This window comes from Artemia franciscana, unplaced genomic scaffold (genome assembly GCF_032884065.1).
Source record: "Artemia franciscana unplaced genomic scaffold, ASM3288406v1 PGA_scaffold_23, whole genome shotgun sequence".
NCBI classification, from domain to species: domain Eukaryota; kingdom Metazoa; phylum Arthropoda; class Branchiopoda; order Anostraca; family Artemiidae; genus Artemia; species Artemia franciscana.
Genome location: NW_027062649.1, coordinates 3,598,273 through 3,615,345, shown reverse-complemented (window position 1 = coordinate 3,615,345; position 17,073 = coordinate 3,598,273). Strand labels below are relative to the sequence as shown.

General features: G+C 35.1%; 1 protein-coding gene across 1 annotated transcript in view; it reads left to right on the top strand.

The window, feature by feature from the left end:
• LOC136041521 (uncharacterized) overlaps positions 1 to 9,380 on the top strand; it is a 9,816-nt gene extending 436 nt beyond the window's left edge. The window contains exons 2-4 of the mRNA XM_065726227.1: positions 4,633 to 4,835; positions 7,442 to 7,507; positions 8,786 to 9,380. Of these exons, the coding sequence (XP_065582299.1) occupies positions 4,633 to 4,835; positions 7,442 to 7,507; positions 8,786 to 9,380 (864 nt within the window). The remainder of the gene's footprint in view (positions 1 to 4,632; positions 4,836 to 7,441; positions 7,508 to 8,785) is intronic.
• Positions 9,381 to 17,073: the final 7,693 nt, after the last annotated feature.

Sequence of the window (17,073 nt, the reverse complement as noted above, 5' to 3'; positions counted from 1 at the left end):
ATCCCAACTATAAAACAAAGCAACGTATACGCACAACACAAGCATTACGTAAGCAAGCGTGGTATAGGCAAAGCAGGAAATAAAGAAGTAACATTACAGAAATGAAGCAAGAGAAGAATTCCTTTGAAGCCATTACTACCAGAAGTCTTGATTGTTCAGTTATGGTGTATTAAAGTTGAAAAATATGTATGCTAGGTTTTGTGTCTCTGTGAAAGCTCCTACCCACAATGTTATCTAAAAACCTAAAATACTAGTTTGAAAGGAATTCGTCAGAGAGGTATACCACCCCCCACAAAAAAAGGATTAAAATTAGTTTTATACCTAAAGGTTGGACCTTCCCATGCTCAATTATGCTGATAACGTTTTAAAAACTGGTCTGAAGTCTGTGCATAGAAGAGTAAAATTCTCGCTTCTAATCAACCTATAGATGAAACCAACTGCATAAAACTAAAAGATCAGAATATACAATTATCTGCAAGCATTAAGTACCGTGTTATTCCAAGATGAGATGTTGTGAAATCAACAAAGGTCTCATCACACATCTAAAAAGGAAAATTAGAAAGGCGGTTAGCATACCAGTCAGTTGTAAAGACTGCAGTAACAGGTGTATTCTTTTCAGTGTTTATAATGCTTTCGCAATGCCTATTATCCTGACACTGACTCCATTTCAGAATGTTTTTCTAATTACTGATAGAAATGATCAAGTCTATATTTTATTGTTTAAGGAAGTTCGTCTTACGTATACCCCTATAGACCAGAAACTAACGTTTAGTCTCAGAATATGGGTAAACCAATTCACTATTAGTAAAACCAGAGTGTTATCGTTTGCTTTCTGTGTAAGAGTGAGACAAATGTGTTTATTCTTGTTCTCCTCTCTGTTCCTTCTGTTTTGTTCACTTTCTTGTACTTTGTTTTCTAACCCCTGTTTTATCTTCTGGGGTATGAAAATACTGACTGATTTATATAAAAAAAATATTTTCATTTACATGTTTATATTTGTATTAGCTATAATAATAACATTTATTACCCACAAGCATACAAAAGTATAAACAGTGGAGTACAGAGAAAAATTATTAAACAAGGCAAAAACAGAACTCAACAATGGCAAGCACAACAAAGCTAATATAACAAAGAAAAACAGTATAATAAAAAACAATAACAGATCAGTAGAACAGACGAAGTAAAGCTGCATTGATAACTAGAAATATTTACACACAGTATAGACCACCACTCATGTTTTGTATTCATCAAGTTCATCATTTATTATTAACCCACAAAGATAACCCTATGGAGAAAAGAAAAAGCAAATGAAATTAACAAAACGACCAAAAAATTAAACACTTATCCTACATAATACATAAATAACAAGAGAAAATATGACTAAACTTAATTTGTATTAGCTAAATATTTAAAAAAAATACTACCAAAGAAATGAATGGCTAACAAAAATTGAATTATGCAGGAATTCTTTTCCTTTTGATTACTGCTGCATATTCCGTTTTAAAATGAAATTGAATGCTCATTGAAAATCTTTTAGTATATTATCTCTTTTGTCAAATGCTAAATGTGTCTCTCTATTGAAAGTCTGTTCACCTGTTTGAGGAACATTGACAGGCCCCGGACAGAAGCTTGGGTGAAGGCTGCACAAATATGTACTTTCTAAATACAAATCTCTTGGGTATAAAAGTTAAAATGACAATTTTCATGGCACTTGATATGTACCAACTGACATATAGCTATTGCAATTTCTGTTGGTCAGTCTGTCGGTCTGTCTGTCCTGGTTTTGCTAGTTTGGTTACTTCCAGATAAGCTAGGACGATTAAATTTGGCATCCGTATTAGGGACCATACACAATTAAATTAGAAATAGTTGTTTCATGGATTCGACCATATGGGGGTGGATGGGGGGGGATAGTTAATTTGGAAAAATTAGAAAAAATTAGGTATTTCAACTTGTGAATGGGTGATCAGATCTTAGTGAAATTTTATATTAAGAAGGATATCGCGTCTTAGAGCTAGTATTTTAAATCCCAACTGGATCTGGTGACATTTGGGGGAGTTAGAGGGGGAAACCTGAGATCTTGGAAAATGCTTAGAGTGGAGGGATTGTGATGAAACTCGGTTGAAAAAAAAGCAAAAGTCATAGATACATGATTGACATAGCCAAAGCAAATCCACTCTCTTTGGGGGAGTTGGGGGGGGGGGGGGGGTTAATTTGGAAAAATTAGAAAAAAATGAGGTAGTTTTAACTTACAAAAGAGTAATTGGATCTTAATGAAATTTCATATTCAGAAGGACCTCGTAACTCACCTATTATTGTAAATTCCGTCCGGATCGAGTGTCATTGGGGGTAGCTGGGGGAGGGGGACTGGAAATCTTGGAAAACGCTTGGAATGGAGAGATTGGGATGAAGCTTGGAGGAAGAATGAGCTTAAGTCTTAGATACGTGATTGATATAGCTCGGTCAGATCCTGATATTTAGAAGGACCATGTGTCTCAGAGCTCTTATTTTAAATTCTGGCCGTATCCGGTGATATTGGGGGGAGTTGGAGGGGAAATGGGAAATATTTGAAAACGCTTAGAGTGTAGAGATCAGGATGAAACTTGGTGGGAAAAATAAACACAAGTCCCAAATACGCGACTGACATAACCGGACTGAATCTGCTCTCTTTGGGGAGTTGGGGGGGGGGAGTATTAATTTGGAAAAGTTCGAAAAGTTGAGGTATTTTTAACGTACGAGTGAGTGATCGAATCTTATAAAATTTGATATTGAGAAGGACCTCGTGTCTCAGAGCTCTTTTTTAAAATCTCGACCGTATCCGGTGATATTGACCGGACTGAATCTGCTCTCTTTGGAGGAGTTGGGGGGGGGATTTATTCAGAAAAGTTAAAATAATTGAGGTATTTTTAACTTACAAACGGGTGACTGGAAGAAATTTAGAAGAAATTAATTTCTCAGAGCTCTTATTTTAAATCTTGACCAGATCTGGTTACATTAGGGGGGAGTTGGAGGGGGAAACCAGAAGTCTTGGAAAACGTTTAGAGTGGAGGGATTGGGATGAAACTTGGTGGGAAAAATAATCCCAAGTCTTAGATACTTGATTGGAATAACCGGACTGAATCTGCTCTCTTTGGGGAAGGGAGGGGGGTGTTTATTCAGAAAAATTAAAATAATTGAGGTATTTTTAACTTACAAACGGGTGACTGGATCTTAGTGAAATTTGATATCTAGAAAAATTAATTTCTCAGAGCTCTTATTTTAAATCCTGACCAGATCTGGTTACATTGGGGGGAGTTGGAGGGGGAAACCGGAAGTCTTGGAAAACGCTTAGAGTGGAGAGTCCGGGATGAAACTTGGTGGGTAGAATAATCAAATGTTGTAGATACGTTATGTGATTGAAGTAACCGGACTGGATTTTCTCTCTTTCGGGGAGTTTGGGAGGTCCAGTGCTTTGGCGAGTTTGGTGCTTCTGGACGTGCTTGGACAATAAAAATTGGTAGGTGTGTCAGGGACCTGTTTGATATTAAATATCAAATACCTAAAAAATTAGTATTTTTAGCGTGTGATTGAGTGATCGGATCTTAATGAATTTTGATATTAAGAAGGACCTCGTGTCTCAGAGCTCTTATTTTAAATCATGGCCAGTACTAAGTCTCTGATTTTCCTTTTTAATCAATCTATTGATTCCTAGAATTTTGCTAGAGCTCATGCCTTATGAGCTCTTGGCTCTTCCAACCTCGTCACAAGTGCCATATGAGCTCTTTGCTCTTGTTATTATCATTGATTGACTTCCTTCTTCACTTTTGAATGCCTGTATCAATGATTTCTTTCTGACAGGGTGATCTAATTGTCCATAGTAAATACAAAGTTGGTGTCCATCGTAATGAAAGTACCTAAGATCTCTCTTTAAATAAGGATTTCAGTGGCAGTACATTGATACTATTACTATTATGACTAGTATAGGCTATTATAGATCACAATTTCAATAGTTATGATAAGTGTTGGGGTTTATATTTACTCATAGCCTCCCCCCTCCCAAGCCAAAATTAGAGTTTCGCTTGACCCCTCAACAGCTCACTAAAGTTTCATCTTGATCACCCTAGCTGTTCCTTTGATGTTGCAGATATTGTAGATGATGGATACGTTTTACTGAAGGATTATTGGGTATTCATTGCAAGCAAATAAAAAAATACCCTTTAAATTTCAAGCCAAGTGGAGACCCAAGATGGGACTCAATCTTTTTAGCCTATCACAATTAGCAATAAAATGGCTGTATTCAAAATTTTATCCAGTCAAATGAGCCCTCTTCCATGTTTCTATGATCACCTTTTCCAGATAAATTTGGCAAATTGAAAAATAAATAAATAGAAAACGCCTTAAAAGGTATATAGCTCTTTATTGTAAAAGTACTTTAAGCGGAATGAATGTACTGTAAGTAATAACACCACTTGTTGTGTTAATGCTAAATAGTGTACATAATATATGATTAAAATATGTGATGTTTTCAAATATAAGTGGTAGGTGGCATAGATCATTCACCTTTCTGAGGGCTAATTGTCAACATTAATTCAACACAAAAAAGCAAAGCGCATATTGCAGCCAAGTTCTTTGGTCTAGTTTATACCGTTGTAGGTTATATGCACATTCTATGAATACCTAAGCTTCAGAGATATAGAAGCCGCCAGTCAGACATGTAGAAGCTGGTATGCAGCATTTATCAACAGCAGTAAGATTCATAGAAATGTGGAATTTGTAATCCACCGAAACCATAGTGAGGCTCTAGCTGCTTTATCAAGATATCCTAGTCGCTGCAAAAGGATTACAATTGAGGCAAAGTACTTTAATTGAAATTTGTACTTATAGATTAATGACATATAAGGCAGGATAATAGAGGAGTAATCCCATTTAAGGATTGGCCAAAGATCCCTCTCTCCCGAACTCTACAGCTGCTTCAGGACAGAAATTCAAGACAATATTTCTATTATTGGCCATTTAAATGAAAGCATAGACTGAATAGTTATTCTTATGCTATTTCATATGTGGATTTACTAAAAAAATCCATTGACAAAGAATAAAATGAGTCTCGCAAGGCTTTGTGTACTTGCATTTGTACAAAGGGAATGCAAGGAAATGCAGGCTATTTTTAAATTGACAAGTTGAAATTAAAGATAGGGCAACACTTGGGCTCTTCCTTAAGAGAAATAAAAATGAATCCAAGCGATTTGTCTGACTATATACCTTGGCTGATAGAAATACCTGATGTACCTATGTCAAAAACCAAAAACTTGCGTAGATGAAGTCATACTGTATTATTTATTTTGAGTCAGGACTGGTTATAAAGTCAATTTAAGAGCCTCCATACCTGCCAAAAATAACTGAATCTATAACTTTAAAAAAGGAAATTTAAATTTACAGAGAATTTTGCTAGAGAATTACTACAAAATATTAACTTATAAAAACTAAGTTTTTCTCATGAAAATAAAGATCAAAGTTGAAACATAAATTGCTGCCTTGCTTTAATTGTTACATATTTTTGAAGAACTCTTTCAAACAAAGCGGCTCTTGAATTTTTGTTTTGTATGTTTGTAGAAATCTGAAAATAAAGCACTATATTAAAAAATGATCTTGCTTGAATTTATTGGAGAATAAAATTGTATTGGAAAATCTATTGATATCATGGCTCGTCAATGATATTAGTTTTAATTTTTTAGGTTATCTAAGAATTTTTCCTGCTCCTAATCCTGTTTTGTTGTCAGTTCAGAATTCGACAAACTTAGGAAAAATTCAGTTTATTTGAAACATATTTTCAAAAACTGGTTGTATAAACTGCTAAGCAGTAATTCTTTGTTCGTCGTAAAATTCAAATTTTCTTTTTACTTCCCTCGGAAAAAACTAGGAAAAAAATAGTTTTTTTACTTTGAAAGAGCTCAAAATAAGCCATTTTAAAAAAGGTCCTTTTCCTCCTGACAAGGCGTTTTCGCTACTCTACAAAACCTTTTATACCATAGTTAGTTTTAAAATGTTTGCCGTTTCCAATTCCCCGTTTGTTATATGCTTAATGATTAATGATTTATTGAAAAATTATAATGATAGAATGATTTATTAAGAAATAATAGGTTTACAAGGGAAAAATACCAAAGGAGGATTGTTCATTCTACTCAAAGGACATTCGACCCTGGAGACGACGATGGAATCCGATTTTTTCTTCCTACCTTACATACTTCAGACAAAATTTGTGAAGTACATGTTTTGGGTTCCATGTGAGACATTGAGATGATGTTATCCCATCATTACGTCAAATTTTAAAAATAAGATGTAATAAAATCTGTGTTCAAATAATCCCTTAAATAGCTCTCAATGACATTCTAGTACCCCACGAGCAGTGACGAAAAAGAGGGCACACGAGTTCCCTCAGGAAAGTGATTTTCAATGTTGTTCAAGGTGGGGAGCTGTAATTTACTTATATTGAGTTTTGCGCAATGGGAATTCTAGTGCTGTACTTTTCATTCCAATCCGAAGTTTTTAAAGGGTTTCAGGCTCTTTCAATATTCCTGTAAAGTTGTTTTCAAAATAACATTTGGCTGTTCAAAAATAATCCAAATAATAGCTATCACCTCTGAATCAGCTATAAATGAAAACAGTTTTTTTGTAGTAAACCTACTAAAAAAGATGTTTTTTGAAATTAAGAGGGATGGGATACATCCCTCCTACTAATTGAGACCACAAGCTCTAGAAGACTGCCGACTAAAAATCCACTTCATTGGAAAACTTGTAAGTTTTACGCTAAAACTGGTATGGAAAATACGTAAATAACAAGAAAATTATTTAGGGTTCAAAATATTAACTGTGGCCTATTCTATACTTGAAAAAAGTAAATAATTCAAGCAGTTTTCTCAGTTGTCATATTAATTTTGATTTATATTCATTTCTTATAACCCCTATTTGTGCAACTCGTCTTAAAAGCCATAGCAAGTCATATAAGTTAATTTAAAATTTTTCTGCCAGAAAGAGGGTAAGAAGGGGTCCAACTCACAGAACAAAGTTTGAGGTTTACTTCAGACCACAAACATTCAGGGTGTATCAATGAGAAAAAAAAGGAAACGTAATGATAGTTTTGATACAATCACCCTCTGACAAATACAAATTCTTCTTAAGGTTTTAGCCTTCTTAGATAGTTTTGTGGCCAGAAATGTCAATATACCAAATTTGAGAAGAAAAAAAAAACAGTTATGTAGCCGATTTTGAGGCTGGACCCCGACACTTGGCATGTTGCAGGCTTGCATATATTGACCCTTGTTGTAATTAGTAATCTCCAAACAAATTACATTTGTTTGCTACTCTCTCCTTGGGAAAATGGAGGGCTTGTTAGGGAATACATATTAGGTTAAAGGTTCCCAATTATTTTTAATCAAAAGTTGCTTAGTTTGTGGCATCTTTATAGGTTTGTGCTAGGTTTTGCGTCACGTTTTGTTGGCGTTGAAGATTGTGATGGTGTTGTTCTTCTGGCGTATTATTTTTTCTTCACTTTTATTTTTCGCTCGTTCTGATTTTCGTTGTTGCTTGTCTTCTAACAGCACAACTCTAAGTTCTTCACTTCACTTTTAAAACGTTCCGATACTTGCTTTCTCGTTGTCGCTTGTAATTCTGGCTGCCACTTTTCTTCTGATCTCATATGTCTCTGTTCTTGCTGTGGCATATCTTTTTTGGCGCAAATTTCTTTGTTTTGCTCTTTTACTTTTAATTCTTTCTACTCCTTGTTGTTGCATGTCTTGTAACCACATATTTCTTTTTTCTTCACTTTTGTTTTTGACTTGCTGCAATTCTTGCTGACACAAGTATTCTGACTGTATAGTTCTTTGTTCTTCATTTTCGTTTATCATTACTTTATAGACATTTTTCCATACCTTTTACCTTTTCTCCTCATAAATATGACGCTAATCTTACTGATTTTCTTGTCAATTATATGTATCTTGTGTTATTTTGCCTGAATCATAGACACTAAAAAAGATACGACCACTACAGAGGCAAATATGACTTATGTATACTCTTAAATTGTGCACATAAATATGACATTACTTACGGTTGTTTTTTTTTTCAAATGAAGGCTCTTAACGAATCTCCTCAAACTCGTGACTTTTATAGATCGTTTTCTTTCGCCAGTAAATCCAAGATTTGTCAATTTTTGCCAAAAACAGGGAGTTGTTTTCAAGAAACATACCTAAATACATATATATCCAATTATTGCTCGTTTAACGAGATAAGTTATATCGTGATATTTTGAATAATATCCGATTTATAGTAATAGTTTTGAATTCAAGAAGTTAAAAAGATAAATTTTTTTAAATGAATTTTGTTTGCAGTATAGTGCTAATTAAATTCTTGTTTTTAAAAGGCGTGGGGGACGTCAGTCCTACTTGTCTTAGTTTCTGTTCGTTTTTAGTTTGACTCGGTTATTTATTGTAATTTCTTTTCGTTTTCGGCTTTATTTGATATGGTAATTATTTGGTTTGATATAACGTCAGGTCAATCATTTTAGACTCAACTATTCTAAAATAAATAGAAGAAAAATTGAGTTTTCTATGGTATTGCAAATTTTTGCCAGCCGTGGTTTGTTTGGACTGTTTTGAAACGAACCTACTCTGTTAGAAGATTTACATCTTTAGCGTCCTATCTTGTCTAAATTTGTTTCTATGTGCAGGACTTGGGTTTGGATACTAGGGAAATAGAATGGGAACAAGTATTGGGACTGTTGGAAGCTGTTTTCAGATCAGGTAAATCATTTAAGGTTTTACAAGTGTAGAATAAATGAAAGACAAATTGAGAGTTCCCTCTGTTCCTGTACTTCCTTAGTGAGCCTAACTGTGGATTGTTGTGATTGTGCTCATGGTGACACGGATTCAGTTTGTGATTTATTAAACTTAGTAAGCGTAACTCATCTGGAAATTAAGGATAAGGGAAATATGTATAGTCCTTATTCCACTGATAAATCACTAAAAAAATTAACTAATTTTATGCCAAAACTAGTTCACCTTTCTTTGTCTATGAGGGACGATTATCACATACCTGAATATTACCTGGAACCTCGACGGCTACCTAGACCCGAATACAACCTAGTACGACGTATAGTTGAACCAAAATTTGCCATCATCGTTTCAGTCAGTGTTGGTCAAAACTTTATAAGCAGGGATCAATTGGTTTGTTTGCTAAAAGTACCAGATTTGCGACTAACATCATTGAACCTATATCAGTCCGGCCTTGTTGATGGCGCTGTAATCAACGCTATCGCCAATCACCAAACCGAAATAGTCCATCTATTTATGAATACCCATTATATTTTTACTGAACCTTTCAACTTGCTCTGTCGTAACCTGGAAAAATAGAAATGATCCATTTCTATGGTATATTATCCGATTCTTGTGGGCTAGAGTCTTTAATATACTCCAAGGAACTTAGAACTCTTAAAATAAAAGGTTTTGGTTTTGATGATTATCTCAGCAATTTTCCTCAGCAAAAGCCTGCAATTTTAAAAAGATTGTTAGAAAAACCATGGAATATACAGTTGACACATTTAGATCTAGAATTTATTTTTGTATGACCTTTCCGAACCTGCTATTAACATTGCCAAGATGTTCCTCCGATTTGTTGCCTCACGACTCCTAAAATTGACATTTCTTCGTTTATCGACGTGTCCTTTGGATGAAAACTTGTTTAGAGAAATAACTACTAATTTGGTCAATTTGGTTGTTCTTGGAATAAAAGCAAGACATTAGCAGCATTTGATTTCGTAGTCCAATCAAAAATTGTTTTTGCCTCTGCATGATTTAGAAGCAACATGCCTTCATATTGGTATAGTCCTAGTTATGTGAGGATTGATCTTGAAAAAGGTGTTTTACCTGGGCCTATTCATCTTATTAGAGGACTTAGAAAAGGTTAGGTTAGGTTCGTCTTATTGGAGGACTTAGAAAAGGTTAGGTTAGCTTAGGTGAGGTTAAGTTAGGCTAGGCAAGGATGAACTGCCTGAACTTCCTTGTAGAGGCTATCAAACAAATGAGGAAATGAATTGATCATTCTGATCCCACTTTAAAAGTTCTGGCTTGTTTAGATCCAGTAACTGCTTTGAGTGGAAAAGTTGACACTCTAGTGGGACTAACTCGTCGGTTCAGGAGCTTACTTGGGAAACATGAAGGTGAAGTGGAAAGGTCAAGGAATATGATAAAAACTCAGTGAATCTTGATGAGTGAGCACAGGGATGAGATTATCAGAACCATGGGAACTGAAATGTCTCCTTAAATTTGTTGGAAGACGTTATTGAATACGAAAGATGCTCAAGGCAAGTCACGGTTCGAAGAACTGTCCCTTTTCAGGCTAAATCTGTGTGTTCTTCTGCATTCCAGTGCAGCTGCAGAACGTCAATTTTCAGTTCTATCAAATATAAAAACGAAACTCAGGAACAGTCTACTTCTCGACACGATAGACTCACTGATGCATGCAAAGCAGCTGGTTTCTCGTACCTCAGGAACCGTGCATGACTAGGAAATTCCTTTCTATATATGGAAGAATTTTATGGCCTGGTACAAGGAGAAAGAAGAAGAGACCAATGATCCCTAGATATAGCCAGGGTTGAATATACTTGAAGTTCCGGGGAGGGGGGGTCTATGTGTGAGAGGTTACCAAGTTGTTCAGTGCTTATATATCTTATATTCATCTTTAATTTTTAGTACAAATATGCGATTAATTTTGGCTTACATTTTTCCTCGGCCTCTAGGTCCATTAGAAGTACGAGAGTAACCATTAAGACAGGTAACCATTAACAGGAGGCTAAGCTTCAATGAGGGCATAATGAACCACAGACAAGTTGATAGACCGATAGTTGGGATTGTTTTTTCTGGGAACTAAGTTCCGATTGCCGAGTCAAAGTGACATACTGTACAAGAGAAGAAAAGTAGGCAAAATGCATGTTAAAACAAAAAGAAGCGTGTTCAGGTGTTATACTTCATTTTTACGAATTTCTTATCGATTGAATCCAGGTCTCGGACAAGTTTTATGCTCACAAACTAAAAAGCTCAAACGTACCTACTGTGGTCTTATATTTTTTCCATTTTCGAAGGTGTCAACTAAAGCTTAGCCGATTATGATTACGATGTCATGCGAAAAGTTTTTAATTTACTGTCGAAATTGATTGTCCCTAAAACTTTTATAAGTGTAAACTTGCCTCGTTGGCCGCCCAGACACAAATTCATATTGTGTCACATTAATTTAATCGAATGTTCCTATTACTTTTATGACGCTATAAAAACGTCTCAATCCCAAGATAATAGTATAAGGTTAAGTTTACTCCTTTTTGAACTGATTTGGAAAAGATTATATATTCAAAACTCTAAATAGAGATTTGACAATTAAATATGATACCACTTGTAGCAAAAAATATGACACATTTTGTGACACATTATGGAATATGAGATGATAAAAAAAAATCATTTTCATTGAGAAAACTTTTTATTTCCAGTTATAAAACTCTTTTCTTCTATTTGATTGGAAAAACAAACTAAAATTGACAAAACATTCGAAAAATGAAAGAAAGCGTTCCGCCATATATTGTGAAAGTTCATTTTGTAACAACCCCCCCCCCAACCACCACCTGAAACTTGGGTGAATCTGAGATGACACAAAAAGCAAATTTTTGGAAAAAATATGACACACTCCTTAAAAAAAAATTTGGCAGCCCTGAGGTGGCAAGCTTGGAGCTAAGCTTCTCATGGGCAAGATAGGAGTTTTCATAACTGTATATTGGTATCTAAGCTGTGTATTTCACTTGAAATATTTGCTTGCCCAATGTCAAACAATTTTGTTTAAACTTCACGTGAATGAAGGGTGATTACGTAAAATCTTAGTTTTAAATAAACGTTATCAAATAGTCGGAAATTTGAATAAAATAAAAGGGGATGGAAATCCATAGTGCCTTTACAAGATAAAATAAAAAAAAACTGCAAGTTTTTAACTGCAAGTAGGAAACAACATTAAAAATTAAAATGAACAGAAATTAATCCGTATATGAAAGGGGTTGTCCCCTCCTCAACGCCTCGCTCTTTGCGCTAAAGTTTTTCTAATTTTTTTAAAAAGCAGAGTTGTGAGAAAGAGTCAAAATTTAATGTAAAGAGCAATTATGGAATCTGAGATGATACAAAAAGCACATTTTCGAAAAAAATATAACACACTCCTTAAAAAAAATTGGCAGCCCTGGATGGTAATCCGTAGTGCCTTTACAAGAAAAAAGTAGCCTTGGAAAAGAGTTAGGTTGAGCTGGCTTTAGGGCATCCTTCCAAACTCGACACAGTTTATGTCAAAAGGACTCATTCCCGTTTGCCTTGACACAATGGCAGAAAAGTGACATGTTTTAGAAATTTAGAATATAAAATTGCAAAAAAGCGACACATTTTGTATGACATTAAACAGAATAATGCTGAACTGGATGGGCACTTTAACGAACTTTTCACCAGCGTAGTGCTTTTTCTCGGTATTTTTGTTTAGCAATCAGTTAATGCCTGCGGTGGCGTAGGTAAGGAATTATCCTTACGGTGGCGTAGGTAAGGAATTATCTAGGTAAGGAATTATCCTAGGTAAGGATTATAATAGGGAATTAGGTAAGGAATTATCTAGGTAAGGAATGTTTTATTATACTCTATGATGCCAATCAAAATTATGCCTCGTGCACAAGAGAGACTAGTGCTACCAAGGGCTGGATTAAATTGATTCAATTGAAAATAGATCGTATGTAGCTCATTTCATAATGGAAAGTAATTACTTGGCCAAATCCCCTTTGCACCACCTCCCGTACACCGAATAGAAATTCAATAAAACATTCAAAATATTTAAAATTTTATGAAAATGGAAAATTATACAGTCAGGCTAATTAAAATAATTAGTAATACTTAGGTAACTTAAATAATAAATTTAAAATAAAGTATTAATTAAGTGATAAATTTGTTTTTTAGTAAATGAAGATTATGTTAAAATTTGGCATACAAATTTTGTGAGAGACAGGGGGGGGGGCACTAATCAAAATTTTGTGATGAAATATTGTGCTTGGTGTGAATGTTCCCTTCTATAAAAAAAAAATAGAAAAACAGAATTAAGAGGATTTAAAGATTTCTTATATTTTTTGGCACGTTCCACAACTATTAGCATACAGTAGAGCCAAGGTTACCATCGATGTAAAAATTACCTTTCATTCTAGGAAAAAAACACCAAAAATCACCGTAATACTAGTCAGCGGTGGAAAAAAAACCAGCATTCCAACTATGTCTATGTGTATTCAATTAAAGCAATTAATATAGTGACATCTATTTGCATATGAATTGGCATCATAGTCAGGCTACTACATATAATGTTATGGGGCTGCTAACAAGGTGGCAAACATTTACAGCGTTGGCGAAGGAGCCTTGAATTTTTTCAACTATGTGATGAAAATTAAATTATTTCATTTGAATATGCGCATTACGTACACTTTATCTGCGTCTCGGTCTCTTTGGATTAGTGATAAGTGATACCAAACTTTGCCTGCTTATACAGGCCACAAAACTTTCGCTGTCCAACCATCTTTTCTTGGGTACGCACTCCCTTGGGCTCTCCCTAGCAGCACAGAAACATTTCAGTCTTGTGTCTATAGCATATACTCTATTTGAACAATTTTATGACGTTGATATGTTTCGTTGTTTTATATCCAAAAACGATCGATTTTTCAGTAATTATTTCTTGTATTAAATTTTTTTAAACAAATTTTTTCAAATGAAAGTAAGGAGCAACATTAAAACTTCAGATAAACAGAAATTATTACGTGTATGAAGGGGATTGCCCGCTCATCAACACCTTGCTCTTTACGCTAAAGTTTGTTAGTACTTTTAAAAATCTTCCTACTGTTCTGATTCAACGACCCTTATGTTTCAGGAATCGTTTTTAGAGAGTTGGGACAAAATTCAAACTTTAGTGTAGAGAGCGACGCTTTGAGAAGGGGTCCCCTTCGTACACGCAAGAATTTCTGTTCATTTTAAGTTTTAATGTTACTACTTACTTTCAGTTGAAAAAACTTGTTTTTTATTTAATTCCTGGTCGTTTGTAAGTAATGGCAGGACATCTGGCCGCACCCCCAGGTAAAATCCCCCTGCCCAAGAAAATATCATCTAGACAAATCAATCCCCGTTAAAATTTAACCCGAGCAATTATAAATAACAACTCCACGCGTAAAATTGAGACAGAAAAACGAAAGCAAGACATTTGAAAAGAATTTTGTATATGAATTCTAGCAAATGTCCCTAGTGTGTGATTTCCCCTGACGAATTCATCCCCTGGAAACTTCCCTCCCGATGCAAAATTCACCCCTTGAAAAACCCCTATTAAGAAATTCTCCTACTCAAAAATATATATATACTTCAAAATAACAAACATTATATGTAAAAAATGGGCAAATTCTATGACTTAAGGACCTTTCCCCTGGGGCTATGGGGGGATCATGTTATATCCAAAGGCACAGTTATTGTACCTTTTAACTATGATGAAAAAAATGGCTATTTCAAAATTTTGATCAGACGACTTTGGGAAAAAGAGGTGGTGGAGGAGGGCAGGTTACCTTCCAATCTTTTTGGTCTCTTAAAAGGGCACTAGAACTTCCAATTTTTGTTCAAATGAGTCGTCTTACGATATTCTAGAACCACTGAGCTCTAGACATTTTTTTGTATATGTTCGTGTATATTTTGGATAAATCTTTCTTCTGGCAAAAAACACAAAGTTCCTTATTTTTGCAGATAGGAGCTTAAAACCCCTACAATAGGGTTTTCTGATACACTGAATCTGATGGTGTGATTTTCATTAAGATTCAAATACTTATAGGGGCTGTTTACCCCTATTTTCAAAAACCATGCATATTTTCTCAGGCACGTAGCCTCTAATCCATAAGACTAAACTTAAATGAATTAAAGATATAATTAAAAATAGGCATGCTTAAGTTCAAATTTTGTCCCAATTCCTTAAGAATGATCCCTGAATCACAAAAGCCCTTTAATTAAAATGTATAGCTCTTTTGAAAGTACCAAAAATACTTTAGCGTAAAGAGCGAGGTATTGACGACGGGGTAAACCGCCTCATATAGGTAATTATTTTGTTTCGTCTTTAGTCTCAATGTTGCGCCTTACTTTCAGTTGAAAAATTTTTTATTTAATTTCTGATCGTCTTTTAAATATTACTGGGAAAATCGGTGCTCCGTTCATGGAAAATTCCCTTCACCCGTGAAAGATTTTTTCGTGGAAAGATCCTACCACGAAACTCCTCTTCCCGAGTCCCCCCACCCCCCACCAGAAAAAAAGACTTGAAAACGTCTGTAAAGTTCCTAATAACCAACACTATATGTAAACATTGGGCAAAGTTCATAGCTGGCATGCCTTCCTCCGGGGACTGTGGGGAATTAAGTCGTCTTCAGAGACATAGTTTTTAAATTTTTCGACTATGCTGAACAAAAAGGCTATCTCAAAAGTTTGATCCAGTGACTTTGGAAAAAAATGAGCGTGTGAGGGGTCATAGATGTCCTCCAATTTTCGGTCACTTAAAAAGAGCTCTAGAGCTTTTAATTTACGTTTGAATGAGACCTCTCACGATATTCTAGGACCATTAGGTCGATGCAATCACCCCTTGCTAAAAAAAAAAATAAATAAACCCGCATCCATGATCTTTCTTCTGACAAAAAATACCAAAAAATCAGCATAATACAAATAAGCGGTAAAAAAAAAATTAGCCTTTCAACTACGTCCATGTATACCAAGTAAAGCAATAAGGATAGTGGGCATCGTCAATTAACTAGCAGCACATAGCATTTTATGAAATACTAATACTGTTGCCCCCCCCCCCCATATCTAAGTCTCATGTAGCAATGTTCATAGGAATTAAATGGTAATTTTACATATAGAAGAGGTAGTCAGGGTCAAAGTATATACTCCAACAGAAATAAAGGAAAAACGTAATTTTTCCCAAAACACATGTCTTTTATGTAATTTTCCTAACCTTAGAAAGGGGAAAGGAATCGAAACAGGAGCGGAAAAAGGCTTTCCTGGGGCATCATTTTGGCCCATATTCATTTCTGAAATTTTCATTCTCCTAACACAACTATCTTCCAAAATAGTGACAATCTCCTCAGCAAGAAAAGCTCCTCTTGCACATGGAAGCAGAGTCGGGAATAAGTTATTTAAACATGCTCTGAAATACGGGTGAAAATAGGGTAAAAGTTCACATGGAGAGATTTTACTATATTGGAAATTAGTCGACATATGAATAAAACTTTCAGGAATATTTTTAGTGCCTAATCATGGACTGAAGAGTCTAGCTCCCCCCTTCTTCGTCAAAGGCCCAGTATTATTTGGTGAATTTGCACAAACTCTTTTTTATAACAGTGAAGCCTTCATATTTGGCTCTGGGTATGCTGTACCCCCAGTAGCCTCTAGAAAAACAACAAAATACAAAAAGATAAACTTGGTTCCATTACAACTGAATCTTCGTATAACTGAACCCCAAGCAACTGAAGAGCTGTAACTCAACCCTCGTGCAACTGAATCCCCGTGCTACTGAATCCGGTGAAACTAGACTCCCATGTAACTGAAGACCTGTGCTACTGTACCCCTGGGCAACTGAAACCTTGTGTAACTAAACCTTCCTACATCTGAACATCATTTAGCTGAACCCTCCTACAACTGAACCTCCAAGCAACTCAATCCCAATAAACTGAACCTCTTTGTAACTAACTCTCGTGCGACTCCAACCCCTGTACTCGTTTTTTAATATAATTTCAGATATATAGTTGCACATTAGAGGGGATGGGAAAAGCATAACGACTCTGCTTGCAAATTGTGTTAGAAATAATAATTATGTTTATTATGAATAAAGAATTGTTTTCTAACTTAAAATTGTCCAATTGCTTTATCCCCACGCCCCTAATGTGCTAATATATAGCCCGAATTATATATATCCCCTCTATTGTCACGTGTCTTTGTTTTGTCTCATGCTAAGCTTATAGAAACTAATAAAAAAAAAACG